Raw genomic sequence first — 24,215 nt, 5'->3', positions numbered from 1 at the left:
TTACATTCTTATCAGTTCTTGCTTTCCCTGGGAATCAAACTAAATGACCTTGGCGTTGCAAGTGCCAACGCTCTACTGTCTGAGCTACAAGAAAGAGCTAAGGTTTTAAGAGGTAGACAAGCCTTTGCGCATGCATCATGGAATGGTTTAGTCCTCGTAAATACATCATTCTTTGGAAATCTGATATAAAACGGCTTCTCTGAACTCATGCTATGCAGAGGGGGAAAGAAACCCACACACAAACACCATATCCGTGTGCTGTTTGATAGTAACTCTCTGTGTGTACAAGTAAACACTCAATGTCACCGTTATCACAGCGTTATCATCTGCCAGATTTCACAAAAACCCCATCAGCAGTAAACAAACACATCCACTGATTCAAATTTGCAGCATGCCATTGGCCGATTTTGCTCTCATCATGTGACTTCGGCCCTAGGGCTTAAATGACCTTATGGTCACCTAAGTTTCCTGCAAGGCAACTGCTTTTAATTTACAACAGTTGCTTACAATAGTAGAAAATTTGAAAAAATTTCTGAGGCTTTAAAAGCAAAAATGTTACTTATGCTCACAAAAGCCTGCATTTATTTGATCAAAAATACAGTAAAAACAGTAATATTGAGTATCAATTTACAATTTCAATTTTAATATATATTAAAATGTAATTTATTCCTGTGATCAAAGCTGAATTTTCAGCATCATTACTCCAGTCTTCAGTGTCACATGATCGTTCAGAAGTCATTTTAAAAGCTGCTTTGCAGCTCAAGAAATATTTATTATTATTATCAATGTTTAACAAAATAGTTGTGCTGCTAAAAGGATTCTATGATGCATAGAAACTTAAAAAGAACAGCTTTTATTTGAAATAGAAAATAAAATAATCTTTTGTAACACTACAAATGTCTTTACTGTCATTTTTGATCAATTGAGAATGCATCCTTGCTGAATAAAAGTATTAATTTCTTTCATTACTTACTTACCGAACCCCAAACTTTTGTGCATAACATCTGTTAAAATGTCATATTTTACCATTTATGGATTCACTTCTATTGTAATCTTTCTTTAAAGAAGAGGGACAAGTTGAAATAAATTTTTCAAAATTATGCCATAAAAATGCAGTTTTTTTAGTTTAACTAGTAATGAACGCAGAATATTCCTTTTAAATGAATAAATGGTTCCATTATGTGATTTATTCACTTAAGATGTTACACTTCATTTCAATTTCAATTAAACTTTGCTGTTGTGAATGAAAATATTTTCTTTTTATCTTTTTAAAAAGTAGCATAGTCTGTAAAAAAAACTGATTGAAATTATTGTGATATCAGCACAAAACCACACACATCTAGAATGTTAAATTTCATTTAATTTTAAATAGTCTGCTGCTGAGCTTCAGATCCCTTACCCGGATCATTTCGGCCACATAGCTCTCAGGCCCTGTGAACTCGGTGGAGTCTTTCACTTTCACAAGCACGATGAAGAAGAGATAATGCCACATGTTGTGCTCCACCTTAATGTGCTCCTCAAATGACACTGTTTTGTTGTCAAACTTGTCCCTCTCCAAACCTGTAGAGCAGAAACACAGTGAAATGAGTTTGCGTCACTTGCTTTAAATGGCTCTTTTTTGAGGTGCATGAGGTCAGTTTAGAAAATCAAGATTAGGAGTAATCTTGAAGTGACAAGCTGACCGATGGTCAAACGTCCAAAAACAAGAATCTGTTCAGGTCAGGAACGTTTTTAGCTTCTATGCAGTTTATACAGTGAGAGGGAAAACAATCATTTAAGATTTTGACACGATGCATCTTATGGTTTCAAAGAAAACTGCACTGTATCTGGAAGAGGAAGTAGAACCACAGGGAAACCGTTTGTTTACAAGTGTGAATGGTGCGTGTTATGAGCAAATGGAGGTTATGAATCTTGTGATGGTCACAACAAAACAAAAACAGTCTAATTTCGATGCGTGATTCGTGAGTGAACACATTGGGAAATTGTCACTTGACGCAACACGTCATCTACTCTCCAGTCGCACGTTTGTGCTTCTCATTTCAGATTAGTGTTCCTGTGTGTAGTTTACACTGTTGTGCGTTGAGCTTTCAAATGTTAGTCATGGATCGTGAAATCATCCTAGAGATGATCTGAATCCCAACAAACTGCAGTTTCAATGTTAATTCGTTTCAAAAACACATGAGTCAAAAACAGCGTTCTTATATAATAGATGTGTGCACTGTGAGAATTACGATCATTTACAGCTGGTCTCACACTAACACGGTCAAACACGCCAAGTAGCAACAGGAAGACACTCCACCTCCACAGCGAGTTATGAAAAAGACTTCTGGGGAAGAGGGGGCGTCTTAATGTTTATGCTGGAGCAAAACAACCGTTTTATGGGCCTATGAAATTTATAGGACAATGGTACATGAAATGAAACAGTCTGTGATTCACTAAAGATAACGGTGTTAAACTTGCGTCTTCAAACTTTCATTCAGGATTGCTGGGAAGACCGACGTTATTTTAAAAAAGAGAAAAGGGGTTGGCCTCAACTGGCCTTGTGACATATTTAGCTTGATATGTTCATTCCTACATCCCATGCCCCGTCAACCCCGGGATTTTGTAGGTCAGTGGGTAAATGCCTGGATCTTCAATGAAGCGTTAAGCATAACTCGTCCATCTGGTGGTAACGATTTGTGTATGAAGGGTTTAATGTTCTAATTTGCCCTTAAACATTTTTTTTATTTTAATAAACAACAATTGAAGCCATGTGTCAGGGGATGTGTATCAAGATCACATTTGTTTGCATTATGTTTTGTGATTTAGAGAAGCGATAATTTGCGTATTTGGGGTCCAGGGAATGTAGACACTCACCACAAATAAAGCAGGTTGTTTTCAGAACCTCTTCTTTCTTCTGCTTTTCACTTCTGAGGTCAGCAAAAGTGTCGATGATGACCCCAAAAATGAGGTTGAGAACGATAATGATGACCATGAAGAAGAAGAGGAGGTCGTAGATCACACGGGCTGCAAACAGAGGCTCCTACAGAGAAAAGAGATGAAGAACACTCTTAAAAATAAAGGCTTTAAATGGGGGTTTTCATACTGATGCCATAAAAGGACCACTTATGGTGGTTCCCCAAAGAACCTTTCAGTGAACGGTTCTTAAAAGAATAATTTTTTACTTAGTGTGAAGAACATTTTAAAAATCTAAAAGAACATTTGTGCAATGGTAAGGATCTATGGATGTTAAAGGTTCTTCATGGAATCATTGATGGCAATAAAGAACATTTATTTTTAAAAGGGTCATGACATCAGAAATCAATTTTGCCCTGATCTTTTGACATATAAGAGGTATTTGTACCATTAAAACATCATCCTAGTTTCATATCTTAAAACATCCTCCTCATTATAAACAAAGCATTTATTTAATCAAGCTAAAAAAAATGGCTTGTTTGGATATTGTGGGGTTTGTGACCAGAATACCAGAGCAAGACATCAACGAATAGTTTTACATCATCGCACCATAGTAATGGTCATGACATCGCCTACTGGGGTTCAGTCGCTTAACGGCTGGCATTCACCTGTACCGTATTCGAGCATCACGTCAAAGGCAAATAGAACCCATTATAATCACTGACGCTGTCTACACTGGATACAGTTTACAGATACCCGTTCACTTTCTGACGTACTCTACATATAGAACACTCATTTCAGTGGATACTTCAGAAGGATACCAGCGTCAGGAACAAGTGGATGGTTTATTTTTAATGCCGTCATGCATCGCGTCAGAGGATTATATGCTTGTTCGGAGAATTTGACTGCAGATTGTTTTGTAAAGGAGGCACAGTGTAATGGAGAGTTCACAAAGAAACCTGTTGTAAAATGAAGCAGTCAGCTGTATTGGAAATGACAGTAGCTACATCACAAACAGAAAGCAAACAATTTCATTATGATTTGTCTCTAAATGACAGTTTTATTTGGACAATGCTTTCAAAACACTCACGTGCAATAGCGAGTGGGAGTTGATACTGTTTCCTATGCAATGACAGCCAATCATTACAGTGGCTGTTTAACTTTATACAGACAAGTGAGCAACTGTTTTTGGGCTAATCTTCTTGTTTTAATCTCTTGTTTTCTTGATTTATTGCAAGTAACATGTTTGTACCATGCCTCAGGCCCTGTTTACACCTGGTATTAAGATGCATTTTAGTCAATCGGATCACAAGTGGACAACACTAAATACGGGAGTAAACGTGGTCTAAAACGTTTTGAGCTCGACCACTTCCAGAGGTGGTCAAAAACGCATTCAACCAGATTGCTTTTGTAGTGTAAACGCTCATGTGGTCGAGTGTGTTCAAACAGACACAAAAGATGCCTACTGACTTAACAACATTATGGGAAGCGCGCTGGCCAGACGGGATTTAAACTTTGCCGGCTGAAGACCCAAGTTTGGTTTGAAGACGAAAAATGTACCAAGCACAATGTTCTCTCACCATTCCTGATATATAACACACACAGCGTTACAGCGTTCGGCGTGGTCTTACGGCTGCCAGAGCAGAAACAAAAGCAGCTGCTCTCCATATGTTATTATGGAGAGTCTCCATATTACTATGACACTTAATAGTAGTATTAAGTGGGCACAAAAGAGACGGATTTCTGCCTGACTCCCGTCGGATTGCTTTCCATCGGCTGTGGAGGTTAACTCACATGATTCCACGCTCATTCATGGCATCATCAAGCTACACCTTTGTTATTGTTTTGAATAAGCAACCTCTAGTTGCAAAGCTTACATACTGTGCCTTGAACCTCAAGGAACATAGTAAAATAATAATAATAATAAAAAAATCCATGTCATGACCCCTTTAAGAGTAAAAGTGATAAGATCAGCGTTGTTTCAAACTCAATCTCTGAATGTGGTCCTCAGCCTTTTTGATGGAAGACTTACTGTCTGACACAATATTCAAATGCCCCTTATATAAGCTATTTTTCCTCCTATACTGTATGTTGTTCTATAATTATGACAAAGCGGCCTAATTTACAAAACATATTTACTAAAAAGGATTTGATTGGCTATTCAAAATGCACCAATCACTGATCATAACAGCATTTGTAATGATGCTAAAGGTGAAGTGCGTAATCACACCAAGTGCAACTGGAAAAATAGTAGTTTCCGAACACTTTCCCGTCTGCCATAGGCAGAATAAAAAAAACGAAAATTCTTAGTTTAGATGTGGCACCTCTTTAGAAGGTTTCCGCAGAACATCTCCGACTCCTCCGCCGCTCCGCAGGCCGTGACTCAACACGGTGACGATACACATGAGCAGCGAGTCGCATGTCCTCTCCTTATCCTCAATCACGACAGCAGCCGGCTGAACTCCCACAGCTGCAGGAAACAACACGTCAATAAGCACTAAGCAAATACACACAAAATCTACCTAATCTAACAAAAGGGCTCTGTATTACAGTGGAATCTTCTACGTCTAGACAGTCGATACATGCAAATGTCAGAGCAAAAATAGCATTTGTGGTAAAAGGCTTTCCTAAAGAGGATCGAAAGTTATCAGATCATAACACATATTGAACAACATCTCATTCATAAAGAGAGGAGATCATTTGAAAAGAAGTACAGAACTATATAAACAACTAGATTTTTTTTTTTTTTTAATGTGAGTGGTTGTAGTTATGATTGCTAAGGTGTTTCTAAAGATTTCCATTTTAAATAAATGCTGCTCTTTGTACTTCCTATTCATCAAAGTATCACTGTTTCCACAAAAACACTAATCAGCAAAACTGTTTCTGTTTCTTAAGCAGCAAATCAGCATATTAGAAAGATTTCTGAAGGATCACGTGACACTGAAAACTGTGTGATGATGCTGAAAATTCAGCTTTGCATCACAGAAATAAATAATATTTTGAAATATATTAAAATAGAAAACAGTTATTTTAAAACAGTTGTTTTAATATATTTTTGATCAAATAAATGCAGTCTTGGTGAGCTTAAGAAACCTTTCAAAAACATAAAAACGACTTCTGAATGGTAGTGTACGTTCCAAACATTATTCTCTATGTAGATGGCTGGTTCAAATCCCTAACCATAAGTAACCATAAGTTTGTGCAATAGCGATGATAGCCTAAGTTTCAGACTGGCCCAATCAAGGTCTTTCAGTGTTAACTGATGTGCTAAAGAGAGACACATTCACAGGGGCAGAAAAGCCATGCAGAGCAGATTTATTTGGTTCAGACTGGCTGATCAGTTCCAGTGATCAAATTAGGCCGGCTTTACATCTTAAATTTGCTCATTCTCAAAGACCCGCTAGCAAATGCTAATTATACTGGCTTAGCCTCTAACCTCGAAACCAGCATGAAGCTGCTGAACATTTAGTGCCTGACTGTCATTAACCTCTGACCCTAAACATCACCCCTGTAACCTAAAAGGGATTCTGGTGGACGTTGAGTCTCTCGTTTCCTTGTCTCATGACTCTAAATGTGTGTGAGTTGTGAGAGTTGAGGGTAATGGGGTTCGTACCATCCATGATGGTCTCTGTGGAACAGTTCTCCTCTTTCCGACAAACCGCGCCTGCGAGGAACTCTCCCATCTTACTAGCGGATTGCTCTGAATGTAGAAGAAAAAGATTAGGAGATATAAATTGTTAAGAGTTTTTACTGTATTACACAAAATACTGTAGCACAATTATTATTTATATTTTAATCAGCATACAATTAAAGGCAGAATAACAATTACTTCCATATCAGATATTTAAATTGTGACACTAATGTTCAAAAGTTTATCCGGAAGATTTTTTATTGTTTTTGAGAGAAAAAAACAGCAATATTGTTAAATATTATTACAATTTAAAATGACTGTTTTCTATTTAATATATAAAAAAATGTAATTTATTCCTGTGATGGCAAATCTGAATTTTTTAGCATTACTCCAGTCTTCAGTGTCACATGATCCTTCAGAAATGATTTGCTGCTCAAGAAACATTAATTATTATTATTATCAATGGTGAAAACAGTATCAGAAACACTTTTCATGATTCATTGAGGAATGAAAAGAATAGCATTTATTTGAAAAACAAATCTTTTGTCTCATTGTAAATATATTTACTGTCCCTTTTGATCAATTTAGCAAATTTTCTTGCATTACAGTAATCAGATTTAGAAGACAAATTACATTAATTGTCATGAAAATAATGTCATAATAAAAAATCATGTTGGTCCTCAAATAGGATTTATCTTCTGTAACCATATCATTTCTTATTTCTTTCTTTTGGTTTGTCAAATAACCAGTTAGATGTTTGTAACCCGATATTTCCCATGTACAATATGAACTGCCACTTTTCAGTTTTCCTTTTTAGACACAGAGCGTAGCTTTGGGCAACATCGGACAGAAATCCATCTGTGATTCTCACCAAGAGTTTTATTGGGTATCCTGTCCACGTTCAGGATGAAGTCATCCTTGAAGATGATGTATCCAACGATGGAGAAGAGGTAGACCAGGATGAGAGCCAGGACAGCGGTCAGAACGATCGAGCGGCCGTTCCTGGTTACGCTCTTGATGACGTTTAACAGCGTCTCCTCTCTGTAGATCAGGTCAAAGAGCTGGACAGAGAGTAAGATGAGAGCTTGTCTATGTGCGTATACAGTATACTTGTCGGTGAAAGTGTGAGAGGTCAGAGGTCAGAGTTAGAAGAGACGCTCATGTGTGAAAGACGGATACGGTATGTCTGGTAGAGCGAATGAAAGTGCGTGTGTACTCACAAGCAAGCTGTAGAAGAACACGTGAACAAAAGCTCCAAGGCTGCATATAATGAGGTACAGTAGATGATACAGGAACTCCACGTCCATGATCATGGCCTTGTATCCTCTCGTGAACGTACCGCGATTTCCCACAAAACTCATTAGAAAAATCACTTTATTGCACACCTGAAAAGACAACCATAAGATTGAGAGATTTAAATCACAGGTCTAAACAGAATTTTGGCTCATATGTAATGAGTTGAGGTAAAATTTAGCAAAAAGAACATTTATCTGTAGCGTATCATTACGGATAGACCACCAATTGAAGCGCCACCGCAAATTACAGGCTGAAGTGATTGCATCAATCTTCAATGTGCATATTATGACGCTTCCATGCACTTATTACGAAGCCTTACCTATTTAAACATAAAGCCACTGAATTCTCACAGCATTCAGCTAATGATTTTGCTAATGTAAACAAGCTGAAATTGTTAACTCTTGGTGTATGTCTGAGTACACAAACTAATTATGCATTAGCTTTGCATCACAGATATAAATTAGATTTTAATAATATATGAAAATCCCCACATGACTTCCTTTCTTTCACAAAACAAAGAAAATCATATGGGTTTGGAACGACATGAGAGTGAGAAAATGATGACCCTTTTAATTTTTGGGTGAACTTTTCCTTTAATTTTAAGGTAATTTGAAATTGACAGTTGGTTTTGATGCACACCAAGTGTGCACACTATTAGAGGAAAGTGGAGTTATTGTGTGAGCCAAGTCCATTTTAACATCAGACTGTGAAAGTTGTGTGGTATCCCCCAGTGACGCACGACACACCTCGGTGCAAAACACACTGAGCTGCCCTCTTACAACATCGCGACCCGAGGAGTTTTGCCAGAAGACTGGCGTTCACTCACATTGAAGGCCCCGAGAAGGAACAGGGTGGGCTCCAGGCCGACCGAAAAGATGAGGCGTAATATGGTGGAAGCGATGAGCGCCCGAATCCCGTGAGGCTGGGGCAGAACAATAACTATGGCCAGTGAAACCAACATTGCTGCCCACAGCAGTGCAGAGAGGTGTGGCTCCAGGGTGCCTGAGAAGAAACAAGTAAACACGTTTTAGTGCCAATCAATCAAGCTCTGGGATAAAAATACCACAGAAGTGACATGTTATCACGCCATCTGTCACGGTTACAGCGTCACCAGTGCTACAGGCCGCATGTGTTCAACTGTCTCTGGGATTCAACTTAGATTTTGATCAGCAAATCCAGTGTCTTTCTGGGAATTGTGTCATATTTAGGTTGTCTCAGCATGTGCAACATTCTTTTTCTGATTACGGAAATATGAAAATAAGAATTCTGTCATCATTTACTCACTCTCATGATTTATTTCTTCCATGGAATACAAAAGAAGTGAGGACTTGTGCAGCTGAGCTCCAAAAAGTACCATTTAATTAAAGATTTCATAAAACAGAATATCAAGTCATGTGGACTGTTATGGTGCTTTGTTTCCATTTTAGGAGCTTTACAACTCACTCACTTTCATTATGTGTATGGAAAATTAAAGTCAAGACATTCAGCAAAACTTCTCCTTTTGTGCTCTACAGAATTAAGCCATATGGGTTTAGGTGGGAAAAAACAGAACTTTCACTAACTCCATTTAAGAATAAATATACTGTATCTATGAGAAATAACAGAAGTGCAGATGATACGGTAAGATTACTTTCATTGTCATTACCCATGACTGTTGTGTATCTGAAACTGCAATTCGGTATGGTTGATCTAAATGGGATTCCCAAAAGTACTTGCAGTTTCACCTGCTGAACATGTTCGGGCACATTCTAGCCCTCAGGGGAAAGATGCTTTGAAAAAAAACAAAAAATTGAAAAAAAGTTACATAACCAAGAAAGAGTGACACATTTGAATATGTTAAGGTTCGATGAAGCTCCGTCGTGAGCCATGCTGGCATCGATTTTAATCCTTGTTTAAGTCCTGTTCTAGGCAAACGGCATTAAAACATACAGTACAGCAAGGTCTTATGTGGGAATATTTTAGTGGGATTGCTAAACGGGGGTGTGTGTGTGTATGTATGCAGAGAAGAAAAATGAGGTCAGTCGGATTTGCAGGATCTTCACAGAGGCAATCGTTCCAGCTCGCTCGCTCTCCTGCCTGCGAGTAGACCACATGACAGGTGCTTGTTACATAACACGGCGTGCTAAAAATACCACGACTGAAAGATGCATGAGCGTCGGGAACCGAGCAAGGACGGGCTCTCAGCCGAGCCGAGCTGGGGTTTGGACCAAAAAGACTGCAAATCTGTCCAGGAAATCTGCAGAAGCGAGACCAGAGTGATTCAACGGATGGACGTCAAAGGCTCTGTTCCATTCATTTCCATAAAAACACACACACACACATACAGACTACACAAAAAATCCAAGATTCAAAATCTAATTTCAACCTAGAAATACATTTTAGGATTTAAAAAATGTAAAACAAAGAAACAAGTTCAAATGAACAAGAAATCATTTAAGGTTCTGCACTATTTCAAGGTCACTAATCACATAGGTACATTTTTGGATTTGATCATGTGACTTCCCTGCACAGGTTTTCTTCCAATGAAGCACAAGATGATGTTTGGAAATGATAAAAAAACTTGATCATCAGGCTTTGATCATATCAGCTCGAAAAGCAAAATATAATTCACAAAATTATTTGATGATTGCAAAGTAAATTAATAAGTAAATAAAGTTATTAAACTTTGGGACACAAATGCAAATTAGGTCAGGAGAAAATAAATAAATAAATAAACACACACACACACACACACACACACACATAGAGGTCTCGAACCTTTGAACCCAAATGCACTTGAAAATGAGTTCAGGAGAGAATGATGCTGTGCATGAAAGATTATTATGTCCACTGACCCATTCTTCAAAGAAACATCAGTTTCTCAGGCACCATGGATATAGATTTGTAATGTGCATGTGCCCTATCTAAACTTGACCAGGAAGTGGTTATATTCAGCCCTTTCCCTCTAAAGCCCTAGATCTCCCACAGCTGAACCAGTTATGCTATACACTCCTGTGCATTAAGGTTGCACACACTGACCTACTTCTCGAGAATGGCTACATTCTCCCAGACAGGGTAGGAGGAGGAGGAACTGGGAACGCTCCTGTGCTGCTGTTACACACACTCAGGAATTATGTAGGGCCTCTCGCTTGACTTTTACAAATACTGTAAATGGGACCTACTGAACTCTGCAGAAGGGGTTTTATAATCAGCTTTAGAGGTGACGATTGTTCTTAAACGTGCTTCTAAATATGTGTCTGAAGACAAGTGAAGAAAATACTGTGTGAAACAACCAATAAAAACAAGCAGGATTACGGACCATTAAGAATTCACTGTTAATTTGAGAATTAAAACGTTTTGATTAGTTAGACTGTATATATTCAAATTATGTTCATTAGCGCTCATAAAACAAAAGCGAGCTATGCACATTTCTTCAAAGTGTAAGACATAATAATAATAATGATAATGATATATTTCAATAAATATTTACCATTTAAATAAATATTTACCATTTAAATAAATATATTATTATTTAATCAATAATAAATAAATAAATAAAACGCATCAAAATAAGAGAAAGGAGATTAGTAAATAAATAAATAAATAAAGTGAAATGAGCATATAAAAGTGGAGAAAACGTTTCTCTTTTTAGAACATCATGGCCTTGACTTAAGTACAGTTATTACCAGCGGCACATGCAACAGTAAAACATTCAAACCAGGCAGACATTCAGACAGGATGTGAGGTAGAGAAGGAAATTAACTACTTAAATAATTCTTTGTTAAATATCAAACTTCCGGCCATTTCCTCATTGTTTTACAACCATGTTTATTGCAAGGACAATGTTTCAAATTCACCTTTGTTCTCCATTATATTTTATTGTTTGCATTTTAAATCGTGAACTATACTGAATCTGGTCCAGAGCCGTAGAGTGTGTTTCTGACTCCCAGAGAAGCCTTTTGTTTTAGAGACTACAAGAGTTTTCAATTAATGTCCCAAACGCTCATGTACGTTTTGAGAAAGGGAAAGGCCCAAAACAAAAGCCCTTTCGGAGCCTGACCCCAGCCTGAACAATGCAGAGTTTATGCCAGTTACAATGTGGCACTTATGCCAGTCACAATGACTGGACAATCAATGCTCAACAACATAAGAGAGAGAAACAGAAACACAGAAAGGCGTAGTAAAAATTAGGTTTCCCCATCAGTTACATTTGAATCTAGGATGATATTTGATCACAAACTTTAACACAAGCAGCTTGTGCTTAAGATGTGATGTAAGAACCAAGTAAGTGCCAAGGCTTTGACTTTATCTGGGTCTCTGTTTTCAGGGTCAAATCTGAGCTCTGACATAAACAGGTGTCATATTTCTGTGACATGTATACACAAACACACTTTTCATCAAGAGTAGCAGGGAGGAGATAAACACATAGCCTTGACTGAAGATTATGAGATTAGGGAAATAGTGTAAAGTGTTTAGGGAGAGGGAGTCAGGTGACATGTTACACAAGTGATCTCGGATAACAGGGCAAAATCAATAACCAGGTTAAGCACAAAAGTTATGTCCAGCATTACGTCACCCCTTAAAGAACACACGCTTTTGGATCATAAACGATTTCACAGAGACTGTGAAAGGTAGATATAAGTCTTACTTTAAGTTAAAAAATTCTTGGTGAAATGCATAATTAAATGTGTTATATATGTAGTATTTAAAATATGAATATATATATATATGAGGATTTCACACTACTGAGATGAGTGAAGGAGTTCATTTCCCTGAATTATATATGAGGCGTTAAGACGGATGTGATGATGGCTTTTTTTTGCTCTATCATGTAGGCCATATTATGTCTTTCAGGGGCTGCGTGTGCTGAAACTAGGCCAGTGAAGTGCCAAGTTGCTACCTGTACTCAATTACCTCCATAAAAACAGCAATCTGTACTACAATCCGTGTAAAGTACTATTAAAGTTGTGGTTTGTATTCTAACAATTACAGAGCACTGAAACGTCTTTGCCATTATGAATACTTGGCATTTGTTGTCTATGAAACGCTAGTATCCAGCTTGGGACAGAGATTTAAAAAGAAAAAAAATAAATTAAAATTGTTATGTATATTAAATTAAACAACAAAGTAAATATACTTGTGCCTCACCTCCACGGACTCCTTCAATTGGATAGAAGAATGCTACCAACAGGTTCATGAGGACTGCAAGGTTAAAGGAGATGCTGCTCCAAAAGGACATGTTACGGGAACACCAGTACAGGATAGGCTGAGCTGGGGGAGGCAGCAAGTCAAAAAATGTTATTTCAAATGTTAAAGGAACATGTACAACAACACAACACAATTTGCATCATTCTCATCCAAAGTGCTTTTTCGGATGCTATCACGAAACTAAAATGGTCTAATACTATACCCCTGATGCACACCATGTCAGAGCACTACGTACACGGTTCTGCCACAAACATAAACTGAAAATTTTAATTTGGAACCATTTGTTGATATACAAACAAGCCAAATGTGCAAGTGCTGTGCCCCTAGTGGAACTTCAATTGAATTGCAATGTGTTTGAGCATTGACACAACAACATTGGTTCAACCAATTGTATGATATTGAAGCGGGATTACCTGTTTGCCTGAACAATGGAAGGGTAAATGTTTGAAACTAATTCGAAATTTTTTTTTGCAATTCTGTTTGGTTTCACCAGTACACAGGAAATTACACAGTACACATTTAAAACCACCTTTTTCCACTCTATACAGAAACATTCAATAGACTTTAAAAGATTAAAATCTCAAGTTATACTACAAGGCCTGTTGGGATGAAAAAACAAATGTTGTTACTAACAAGTACTGCTCATCTTTTTTTTTTTAAAGATTGATTGCATCGTCATTCTCCCACCTTCTACTAAACAACTTGAGGGCGGCTGTGTGTTAGTTTTCATGGCGCTCTGAATGTTCTCAAGCTAAAATGTGATCCAGCTGACCCTGTGCATTTCAAATTATATCCAATCAGGACAACGTCCAACTGCACTAACTTTGGTAAGTCTAGAATTCCTTTAAAAATATTGTGTTTTCCTCTATTAAAGAATGCCATTCCAAACAAAACACATATTGAATGAAGTTAGGGGCTGTTTGGCAGTTTTGGAGACATGCAATTTCACCAACCGCACATCAAATTGAAGTCAAAAACCATAGAAAGAAGACAAAAGAGTTCAAAGGGTTTCTTAGTGCGGCCAAACCATGTACGAGAGCTTGCTGACCTCAACCACCACCTTTGTTTTGACCCATGACTCTCTGATGAGTCTAGCTGGAGGATTTAATGTCTGAGCTATGGCTATTTTGACAGGGGGTTTTTGTCTGAAAAGAGGAACTGGAGGAGGGGACTTTCACACAGAGGTCGCCACACTCATGACTTGGGGTTGCGGCAATGGAACATTGCTTCTACTTTGATTAAGCCTGATAAAAAAACTTAACGTCAGCCAGAGACATGCATTACTAACTAACACGGAATTCACACCTTCCTTTTTATTAGCAACTCAAGGCCCGAAGACTCAAAGATACGATCTAGAACTGTGGCCAAATGTCCCATGCATGTGAGCTGTGCAAGAAAATAGGCTGTCGCAAGCCCCTCCGTCTGTCTATCTGCTTTTTGACAGTTCAGATCCTTATCTTGCACTTTTTATCTTGTCATTGTGGTTTACCTCATGCTCTTCCTGTCTGAGAACTTCTATCCTTTTTTAAACAACCCATTTCCAACCAATCCCTGCCTCACCCTTTTCCATAGAAATACAATTTTGAAATTTGATCATGGGTAATTTAATTATTAATTTTTTTTTTATATCGGTTTCAAATTACAATTCAGTGTGGCCATTTCCCAGCCCAGCCTCTGAGGTGTCTGGTTCAAGACTAGCAGGTTTTAGGGGCTGGTGCAGAGCCAATCGAAAATGGCTCCAGATTGAGCACCTCCCTTTTGGTGAAAAATGGGCTTTAGAGTTCCTTGTTTCCCATCATCTGTTTTTGATACCTCACTCAGCTTATTTCCGTAATCAGCTTTTGTGATGTAAGCTGGCAATGTGTGTTTATTTGGGATTTATTCAGACTTCTCCCTGAGCCATCTTCCTCCCTTGTTTCTCAAACCTTAATGCACAAACATGCAGAACTAAATACTTAGACAAAGTTCAACATTATTTTTAGTTACAGGTCTTATCTTGTCTATCTTAAAGTTAAAGTTTACACCCCCTCCCCACTGCCCTGGCTTGAGGGGGTCAGGGTGAGGTATGAATCCCGGCACCAGTGCACCAAAAGCGGGTCGCACTGCATGGAGAGAGCCCTGATGGGTCCCTGGAGGCTCTGGGAGTGGAGAGGGTGTGTAAAGGAGCTTACAAGATAATAGAGGAAGGGAGTGGGCACGCACAAGGCACGGAGTTTGCGTTACCAGTGGCCTCTTGAGTACCTCGCAGCTTCTTCTGCCAGTTCATCTCATTGAAGAGGTCTTCAGAGCGCAAGAAGAAGTCGTTGATCTTGCTGCCCTGCTCGTCGCGCTCCGTGGTGTAATAGACGCGGAGCTTGGACTCCTGGGTTAGGAATTCGCATATGTTGGGGACGGGAAATACGATCTGCTCCATTGTGCGATCCAGACGGACGATCTGTAAATGAAAGACTGAGCATCACGTGGGTTACATATGCAATCCCAATTTGGTGGACACGGTTTTAACTTACAAATAGTTACAATGTCGATTTGGGTTTTTTTGTCACCTCTAAAGGTACGATCACATTAGCAAATTTTCAGCTAAATTTCACAGACAAAAAACATCCATTATCAATAGTGTAGCTATGCATGAAGCACCACTTATTCCAAAGTTACTTACACACCAAGCAGCTTTCTATTGGTCAACGCAGCAAATTTGCATGACCAACTTGAACAGGAGTTTAAGGAGCCCCTAAAGGGACATGGTGAAGAAAAAAAATTTGAGACGGGAGGAAAAAATATTTGGCAATACTTTTGCATTCTCTCACAAATGTTTTCCATTCCCCCATGAAACTTTGCTTTCGCTCACAAAGAACACAAAAGTTTAGTGAACGAATGCAAAAGGTTTTGCGAGCGAATGCAAAGTTTCTCAGGGGAACGCAAAGAAATTGGCAAGAGAACGCAAAAGCACTGACTTATTATTTTCCTTCCAATCTCATATTTTCCCCCCACCATGTCCCCTTAGGGGCTCTGTAGGAGTGAAATCTGCGAGGGGAAATTTTTTCCATAACATGTAACAACATTGGGGTTCCTGTTGAAATGACTGGATTTCATCCACAAAATTTTCCACCTGAAATTTTCACTGTATGAATGATAGTAATACTGATGCTTATGTACTCCAGTCTGAGAAACTATGAATGGTGGATTCATAATGGCCTCCATAGATGAACACAACTGACCTCAATTTGCGCTGTGTGTTTGGCATAGAACTCCAAGGCTTCATCTCCCTCCCCGTATGTCCCTCCTGGCTTCAGCATGGCCTGGAGTTCCTTGTTGTGTCTGGCTAGCTGTGGGTGTATGTGGAAAAAGGGATGAGACTGTGTTTGTTTTCACTGAGACAGTGTATACATGTTGTAATGACCCGTCTGGCATTGTTGTTTTGCTCATAACACACTTTACCGTCAACGAAAGGCCAACGCCTGTCGGAGAAATGCTGGTTGAAATTGAATAAAGCAAACCTGAACTCAGAACTACCCAATACGTAGGTTTCGGCATATTAATGACATACCTAATCTATGAATGTTTCGGAATATGATGTCAAATATCTGCTGCTGCATTGTTGAAGAGACCACATTATGTTTTAATCCTTAATCCTATAATACACCATTGCAATCATGCCACTCACACCTTAGACAAACTCGAAATAGTTTGCCAATCTAAAGCCTTTAGATCACGATAAATAAAAATCTATTTCACAACTACTACACAAAAGTCTGCGGCTTTCAAACTGTAGCTAGCACTGGTGTGCATTTGTTAACGTTCTTGTTATTCAGGTAGCTAGCTAGAACCACGCATATAATTTAACTTTTAACCAACTTGCAATGTTGTTTTCAAACTGTTGGCCCTCCATGATAGTAGTTGACCTGAATGAGTAGAAGACCGTTTACGCTAATGCGCTCTATAGCACCTCTTGTGGCAATGGTGAGAATTGTGTTCCATTATGAAGTCTGTCACACCACGAGACCATAAAAAACAGGTTTGACAACATGTTTTGTGTCATTTATTGTTACATTTATGTAATGTGAATGTGATTCTTGTGGGTTTTTAATATGATTTTAATTACGCAAATTCTGCAATACAGAATTTGAATTTTGTTTAATAAACAACACATTAACATCAACAGCTACTTATTATCTATTCAATGTTTCTGTCTGCCACAATAATGTAATGTAAACTGTATTGTAAAAACCTTCTTTTGGGGATACTTTATAAATAATGTTATGATATATGTATATTCCATTTTTAAATCTGCTTATCATGTGACTAATTACTTATTTGTGTGGAAACAAATGTCTTTTTGTCATGTTTCTAAATTTGATCTCTTTCTCCAACAGCTACATGCCCATAAAATAGCCACATTCAATATTCTTACAATGCCCCAATTATGAAAAACAACTTGAGGGTCAAAGCCCAGCAGTGAACAAATAAAGTCGGCCAGTGTAGCCACCACAGAATCTGCTCCGTTGGTAAAACTAAATGGATTACTTGTTGCTGCAATTATGAATTGACCTTTTGAGACGCAACCTGCAAAAACATATTTCTCTATTATTTGAGTAAAACGTCTCTGTCAAATGTACTTTTTGTTCTCTGGTCTTTTCATTCACAAACCCCTGATTCTAAACAGTGTCATTTGGAGGGCCGGTGGAAAAGCTGCCCTGTTTCTAACATGGTTACATAACTGATCCTCTGACGATGACCCAGATAATTACGTGAATACTAATAGGCAAACAATCTATACAGCTCAAGTGCACAGGGGAGGGGAAGAGGGTGATATAATCCAGGCATCTGACACAGTGATAGAGTGTGTAAAAGCATATTTGCGTGCGTCACCTGATGGGCCAGGATGTAGATGTTGTGACCCACATTTCGAGGAGAAGCGGCATGCTCTTCCTCACCATTTTCATCATCATCGTTGTGTTCTACCTCAATTTCTCCCTGCATGTAGGCCTTTTTGATCACCTCCACCTGTACACCAACCAAACGTTTAAATAATGACAGTAGGTGGTTTTAAGTGTGATTACAGTATGCAAAACAGAAAATCTGCCCGCAGAAACATGAGAAAGATGTGTTTTCAATGCAAAGTGCCAACTTTGCATTACCAATGCTAGCATGTGCATTCATTGTTTGCATTCACCAGTTCTTTAGGCCTCATGTTATACAAAATCCTCTCCGCGTTCTCGCTGTCATGGCGGCTTTCCATGATGGCCAGCAGCAGTTTGGAGGCGTTATTCTGTAAAAAAAAAAAAGGCCATCACGTCAATTATTTTTGACTCAATTGAAATCTACATATCCCATAAAGATCTCGTACCTTGAGCTCCAACACCAAGTCCATCCTCTTCTTGCCGAGGGGGTTGATGTCATTGAGGATGAGAGCGATAATGATGTCGATACCGTTACACTCATGAGTGGCAATACAGTTCTGAACAAGGGAAAAAATGTTAAATGTATAATACTGTTCAGGAGTTTTTCATTTTTTGAAAGAAGATTCTTTTGCTCACAAAGGCTGCATTTATTTGATCAGAAATACAGTAAAAACAGTCATATTGTGGAATTTTACAAATTAAAATAGCTGCTTTCTAATTTATTATATTTTAAAATGTAATTTCTTCCTGTAATTAAAGTCTTCATTGTCACATGATCCTTCAGAAATCATTCTAATATGCTGATTCGCTACTCAAGAAATATTTCTTATTATTATCGATGTTGAAAACAATTCTTTTTTTTTTTTGTGGAAACTGTGATATATTTTTCTCAGGACTCTTGATGAATAGAAAGTTTAAACAAGCAGAATTGTACATTTTTGGAAACAATGTAAGTCTTTCCTGTCACTTTAGACCAAATGAATGTGTCTTCGCTGAATAAAATAATTTCTTTGAACGGTAGCGTATATTAGGCACATCACTTCATAAAGGTCCGCTACATAAGTTAATGAGTTACAGAGTTACAGAAATGGGCAAAAAGGCTAAACAATCTAAACAAAAACCATTTAAGCACACCAGAGAACAAATAGTTACAGGAAGCACATTCCCATGAATTTAGTATGAAAATTAACCTGCAATTAACTGATTATGGCTCTGGAACAGAGTGCTTCAGTGAGAGACTAATCATCCAATCATTACGGGACAAAAGCACTCTGTCAGCATGCAAGTACACTACATTTCCTCCTAGAAAAGTAGGACAATGACGATAATCAGCCCCATTACGGTCCTATGAAGTCAGTAAAGTTGCATAATGCCTAGCCCAACACACAAAGAAAGATTTTGCCATTCTTTTAAGTAGACAATAGTGGGTATATAGTGTAAGTGTGTCATAATCTTAAAGCAACAGTTCACCCAAAAATTAATTCACTCTCCTTAGTGCATTGAGTTCATGAGAGAATCACTCTTCTGAATCTTTTCAATGAATCAGTCAATTCGGTCTGAATGATTTGTTTACGAATTAGACTTTTTTCAGCACAGATCAGGTTTGCGCTCCCCAAAAGCATCATGAGCCTAAGTACAGTAGATTGTTGAAAACCATTGGCACCAACGGTCTCTACAATCTACTTAGGCTTACAATGCTTCTTGGAAAACGCAATCATGATTCAAGAGTTTAACTCACTGACTCGATCGACTCACTTAGTGGTAAACAGGTCACATTTTCAGTGCATAATGGCTTAAATTTCAGTTTCTTTTCATTCATGTCAGCTGCTACAGAAGACTTAGAATAAATATAGTTCTCACATTAATTGGGGTAAACAAGAGAAAATTACAACAATTTTCATTTTTGGGTGAACGATTTCTTTAAAGTATAGAACAAAAAGAGTGTGTGGATGTGTCAGGTCCACCTGGTTTTCATGGCAAGGGCCCTGGCAGTATTCTGTCAGGCTCTCCACAGTCTGGTTTATGAGAGCGACGTTCTTCTCATTAATATAGAGTCCCAGCAGCCCCAGGCCCCCCGTAGTGCTGCCACATATACAATCCAGGAACTGCAGTGTCTCACACACCAGGTTGTAGTTGTTTTTGTTGTTCTGACAGCGAAGGAAGTTCTGGGGAACAAGCGGGAAAAACAGGATATGAGAAGCTTTTGTATTTACAAGTCATATTAGAGCTTGAGGAAGCACAGATTCAGTTGATGCATAACTCATAGTATGATATGGGATACAATTATGATGGGATATGTTTATGATGGGGTTATGTAAAAGGCTCAAGATACAAGCAATAGGTAAGCAAGGAAATAATTATTAAACAATTCACCAAAAGGTTGATGATTAACTAATTACTACGAAACTAGCATGAAATGCTTCGTCAGATATAAAATCTGTGTTGATTAAAAAATATATATATATACTTTTGTATTTATTTTTCAGTAATGAATGAATATCTAAATTAAAATTAATTTACAATTTTATATATTCATATTTAATTTATATAGGCATATTTAAATATATCACTATCTCACTGTGCACAATTCATAAGTGCATGTTATTTGAAAGATATAAAATGTTGTCTTTACAACCTTTTACTGTAATATTTTTAGCCTTTTCAGCTAATAGCCGTTTCTGCTAAGCTTTCAATCCCTGGCTCCATTCTGAAATCCATTCTGGGCACATTTCCCATTATAATCAATAGCTGATGTATAAAATCAAGTCCCTTCCTACATCATGTCAAATATACAGTTTCTTTGAGAAATGCACCATGTTTACAGAAGTAAAATGGCTAGCAAATAACATTTCATGTTGAGTTGAATGAATATGATCTATTCTGATACCAATCATACAGTTCCTTAAGAAATAGCCAACAGCAAAACTACAAGTACAGTTAGCTAAGCTATTTTTTTAGTTAGCAACATTTGAGAGTTAGGAGCAGTACGCACAGAACGTGTCTTTCCGTTCCACAGCGCTACATATTTATTGTTTTTCAATGCTAGACTGAAATGCTGGATGTGTTTGACCACTGGGCTCGTGTCTCATGTCTTTTGCAGCATCTCGTGGATGACATGACGCTCTAAAAACGTGGCGCTCAAGTTAAAAGGATCTCAACTTTTAAAACATATTTCTAGACCTTGCATTTTTTCCTTCCTCTGACCTGCGTCTGTGTGTTCAGTGTGAATAAGTTAGCATTAACAATGCACATTTTCTCGAAATAATCTCTGACCTGCAGTTCACGGTTGTGGTTTTCACAGAGCAGCTGCATGAGGCGCAGGATTGGCTGCATGATTGTTATGATCACGCTCATCTCGTTGTCATCCTGGTTCTTTTCAGTCGTGCTGGTCTGCCCCTCAGCCACATTCAGATGCTCGTCCACGTCCGCCTCTCTTCGGTAAGCAGTGATGGCCTTCTTAGTGGCCGTAGAAGCTTCGATGAGTTGCTCCCGCACTTCCTCGGTTACTACAGCAACATCCTTGACTGAAAGAGGGGGAGAATTGTATTTGTTTAGTATGCTTTTGCAGGTCTGGGTTGGGTAATGGTCTGGGTAATGATTTCATCATTATAAACACTTGTCTTGTAGTTCTTGTAGGCTCCGACCTTTCTTGCGCGTTTGGGCATCCTTGTCGTTGGCGTCCTCGTCTTTGCGCTTGCTGCCCAGATCGCTGGTGTTCACCGTCACGGTTGCCTTGATCTCTTGCTGGGCCAGCTTCATCCGCTCGTAAAACACTTTAAAGAACTTCTCTGACTTATTGTCGCCGGTCAGACGGCAGAAAAACGACCGCTGGAGGGACAGGTAGAAGAGTGAGGGAAAAAAACAAATACAATCGAATTAGCATACTGTAAATGAAAGGTAAAGAGAAGGTGGGAGAGAAGTGAGAATTGTTAACTTTCTGCATCAATACCAGTCATAATTTTGCTTCTTTTCCGTTCTTCGTTTATGGGTAAAACGAAGTTCGAAATACGTGACCAGCTATACTGTTAGCAAACATCCGACGCCGCCCACACTGCTGAGAGTGAAGTTTAGATGAATATGTAAAATGTGCTGCGCCCTTTCCTCTCTCAACAATAAAATAAACACACAACAAAATAGCCTAAGACTGGTTGCCCACTGAAGCTAAGCAGGGTTGAGCCTGGTCAGTATCTGGATGGGAGACCTCCTGGGAAAACCAGGTTACTGCTGGAAGAGGTGTTAGTGAGGCCAGCAGGGGGCGCTCACCCTGTGGTCTGTGTGGGTCCTAACGCCCCAGTATAGTGACGGGAACACTATATTGTAACACGCACCGTCCTTCGGATGAGACGTTAAACCGAGGTCCTGACTCTCTGTGGTAATTAAAAATCCCAGGATGTCTTTCGAAAGATTAGGGGTGTAACTAGCCAAATAGTTACGCCTGGTTCACACCGGACGCCAAAGCGACGCGGAACGGAAAATCACGCGCGGTCCGGCGCCTGCCTGTTCACACCAGACGCGTATTCTCCGCGGCGGTCGACAAGCGCTTCTGCTCAGTTGTTGTTTATTCAGAGCTATTTTTTACATCATGGGTAAGTAAATAACCTCATAAAATGAATACACCATGTTTCTGTAACCAAGAAGTTTGTACACTTCTTTTATTAATCCGTTGTCGAGACACACACGCAGCCAGAGAGAGAATATGGTAGACAGTAGTAGTGTAGATATACCGTTGAAATATACATCCTCTCTTCAAATTTATTAAATCTATTTTGTTGTGTTTTTTTCTTTGTTTGTTTTCATCTTTCTAGTCTGTTTAGATACACAAATATGATCGCATTTGTCACTCGCGGTATTTTAATTTTTGAAAATTGCTTATATTTTGACAATTGACCGGATTGTCTCGTGTTTCTTGGTGTGACTTCCTGCCGGAATTGACGCGGATCACTCGCGGCTCGCGCAAAAAATAGACCAGACGCCGAAACTGGCGCTTCACGGCGCAGGCCGGCCGCGGCGCTCCGCGTCTGGTGTGAACGACACCATAGGTTAACATGGGCGCCGAAAGGAAGCGGCCTCCGTTCCGCGCCGCTTACGCGTCGCTTCGGCGTCCGGTGTGAACCAGGCCTTACACCCCTGGCATCCTAGCCAAATTTGCCCATTAGCCTCTGTCCATCATGACCTCCTAATCATCCCCATATATATACTGATTGTCTTCATCACATGTCTCCTCTCCACCAATAAGCTGGTATGTGGTGGGCGTTCTGACGCAATATGGCTGTCATCGCATCATCCATGTGGATGCTGCTCATTGGTGGTGGTTGAGGAGATTCCCTCCTTCCATTTGAAGCGCTTTGAGTGCCGAGAAAAGCGCTATATAAATGTAACAAATGATTATTATTATTATTTAAACTGCTGTATAAAATCAATATCACATTTGCAATCATGCAATTGCAGGACAAAAAAACAGCATGTGATATTGTGCTTGTTAATCATGTGATATTGCTTAATCATATGATATAAACATGAGACAAAACTCACACAGGGGCATTTTTACCCTGATATCTTGAACAAGGTTTTGACACACTCTTATATAATCTTATACTATTTTTCAAATGGTCAGGGGAATTTGATTTGTTTCACTCCTGTACCAGTGCCTAAGGAGTTAAGTTAACATCGCGGCGCAGCCATGCTCCAAAGCAGAGTTCTCACGTCCCTCCCTCCCCTCCACTCTGTTTACTGCCAGCCAGACTCACACCACTGCGGTTACATAACCCTCTCTGTGCGGCCCGACACACACACACACACACACACACACACACACACACACGCACGCGCAAACTCACAGCAATTAACACGGAAATAACCTGGAGTGCCTCCCTCAGCTCACCTGAATTTACACCATCTGTCTCCACACTGTCCCAAGAGCTACAAGGCTTGCACAGTCAACACGTTTGCACAAACAAGCGAGTGCTTTCCAAAGAAAACAGTTTGAAAGGCTTCAATTTCTTCTGAACCCAAAAGGTTATGCCAAATTTAATTGTGTTTTAAAAATACAACATCACAGTCTTAAGTATTAAAAGAAAACCTTTCAGTTCCTTCTATGAATAAATGCGGCCCGCTGGTTATGTAGTGTTTTTCTCTGGTATATCCTGTTCTACTTTTGCTCGTTTTTTCCCCCCCTTACATAAGTCAGTAATCAGCTGAAAGGCAGAGGGATAGCAGCGATAGACTGCTCATGCACGTTCGCACAGGACGCAAGGGAAAAAATAGGAGAGGACAAGAGCGCAAAGGAAAATCCTGCCCTACTTTTTCAA

General features: G+C 39.0%; 1 protein-coding gene across 9 annotated transcripts in view; it reads right to left on the bottom strand.

The window, feature by feature from the left end:
* The window catches only part of itpr1b (inositol 1,4,5-trisphosphate receptor, type 1b), a 135,982-nt gene that overhangs the window by 15,151 nt on the left and 96,616 nt on the right, over positions 1 to 24,215 (bottom strand). For 5 of the 9 annotated variants that reach the window (XM_084100479.1, XM_084100477.1, XM_084100478.1 and 2 more), the window contains 16 exons: positions 21,552 to 21,735; positions 21,181 to 21,431; positions 19,872 to 20,072; positions 18,354 to 18,464; positions 18,180 to 18,275; positions 17,876 to 18,010; positions 16,225 to 16,332; positions 15,212 to 15,443; positions 12,950 to 13,072; positions 8,649 to 8,824; positions 7,747 to 7,911; positions 7,398 to 7,587; positions 6,509 to 6,595; positions 5,220 to 5,365; positions 2,857 to 3,022; positions 1,400 to 1,560 (listed from right to left, as the gene is read on the bottom strand). In XM_084100479.1, the coding sequence (XP_083956605.1) occupies positions 1,400 to 1,560; positions 2,857 to 3,022; positions 5,220 to 5,365; positions 6,509 to 6,595; positions 7,398 to 7,587; positions 7,747 to 7,911; positions 8,649 to 8,824; positions 12,950 to 13,072; positions 15,212 to 15,443; positions 16,225 to 16,332; positions 17,876 to 18,010; positions 18,180 to 18,275; positions 18,354 to 18,464; positions 19,872 to 20,072; positions 21,181 to 21,431; positions 21,552 to 21,735 (2,532 nt within the window). The remainder of the gene's footprint in view (positions 1 to 1,399; positions 1,561 to 2,856; positions 3,023 to 5,219; positions 5,366 to 6,508; positions 6,596 to 7,397; positions 7,588 to 7,746; positions 7,912 to 8,648; positions 8,825 to 12,949; positions 13,073 to 15,211; positions 15,444 to 16,224; positions 16,333 to 17,875; positions 18,011 to 18,179; positions 18,276 to 18,353; positions 18,465 to 19,871; positions 20,073 to 21,180; positions 21,432 to 21,551; positions 21,736 to 24,215) is intronic. The other 4 variants (XM_084100483.1, XM_084100482.1, XM_084100485.1 and 1 more) reach the window with 1 other exon arrangement.

This window comes from Abramis brama, assembly GCF_963993115.1.
Source record: "Abramis brama genome assembly, chromosome: 23".
NCBI classification, from domain to species: Eukaryota; Metazoa; Chordata; class Actinopteri; order Cypriniformes; family Leuciscidae; genus Abramis; species Abramis brama.
This window is presented reverse-complemented; position numbering and strand designations above follow the sequence as displayed.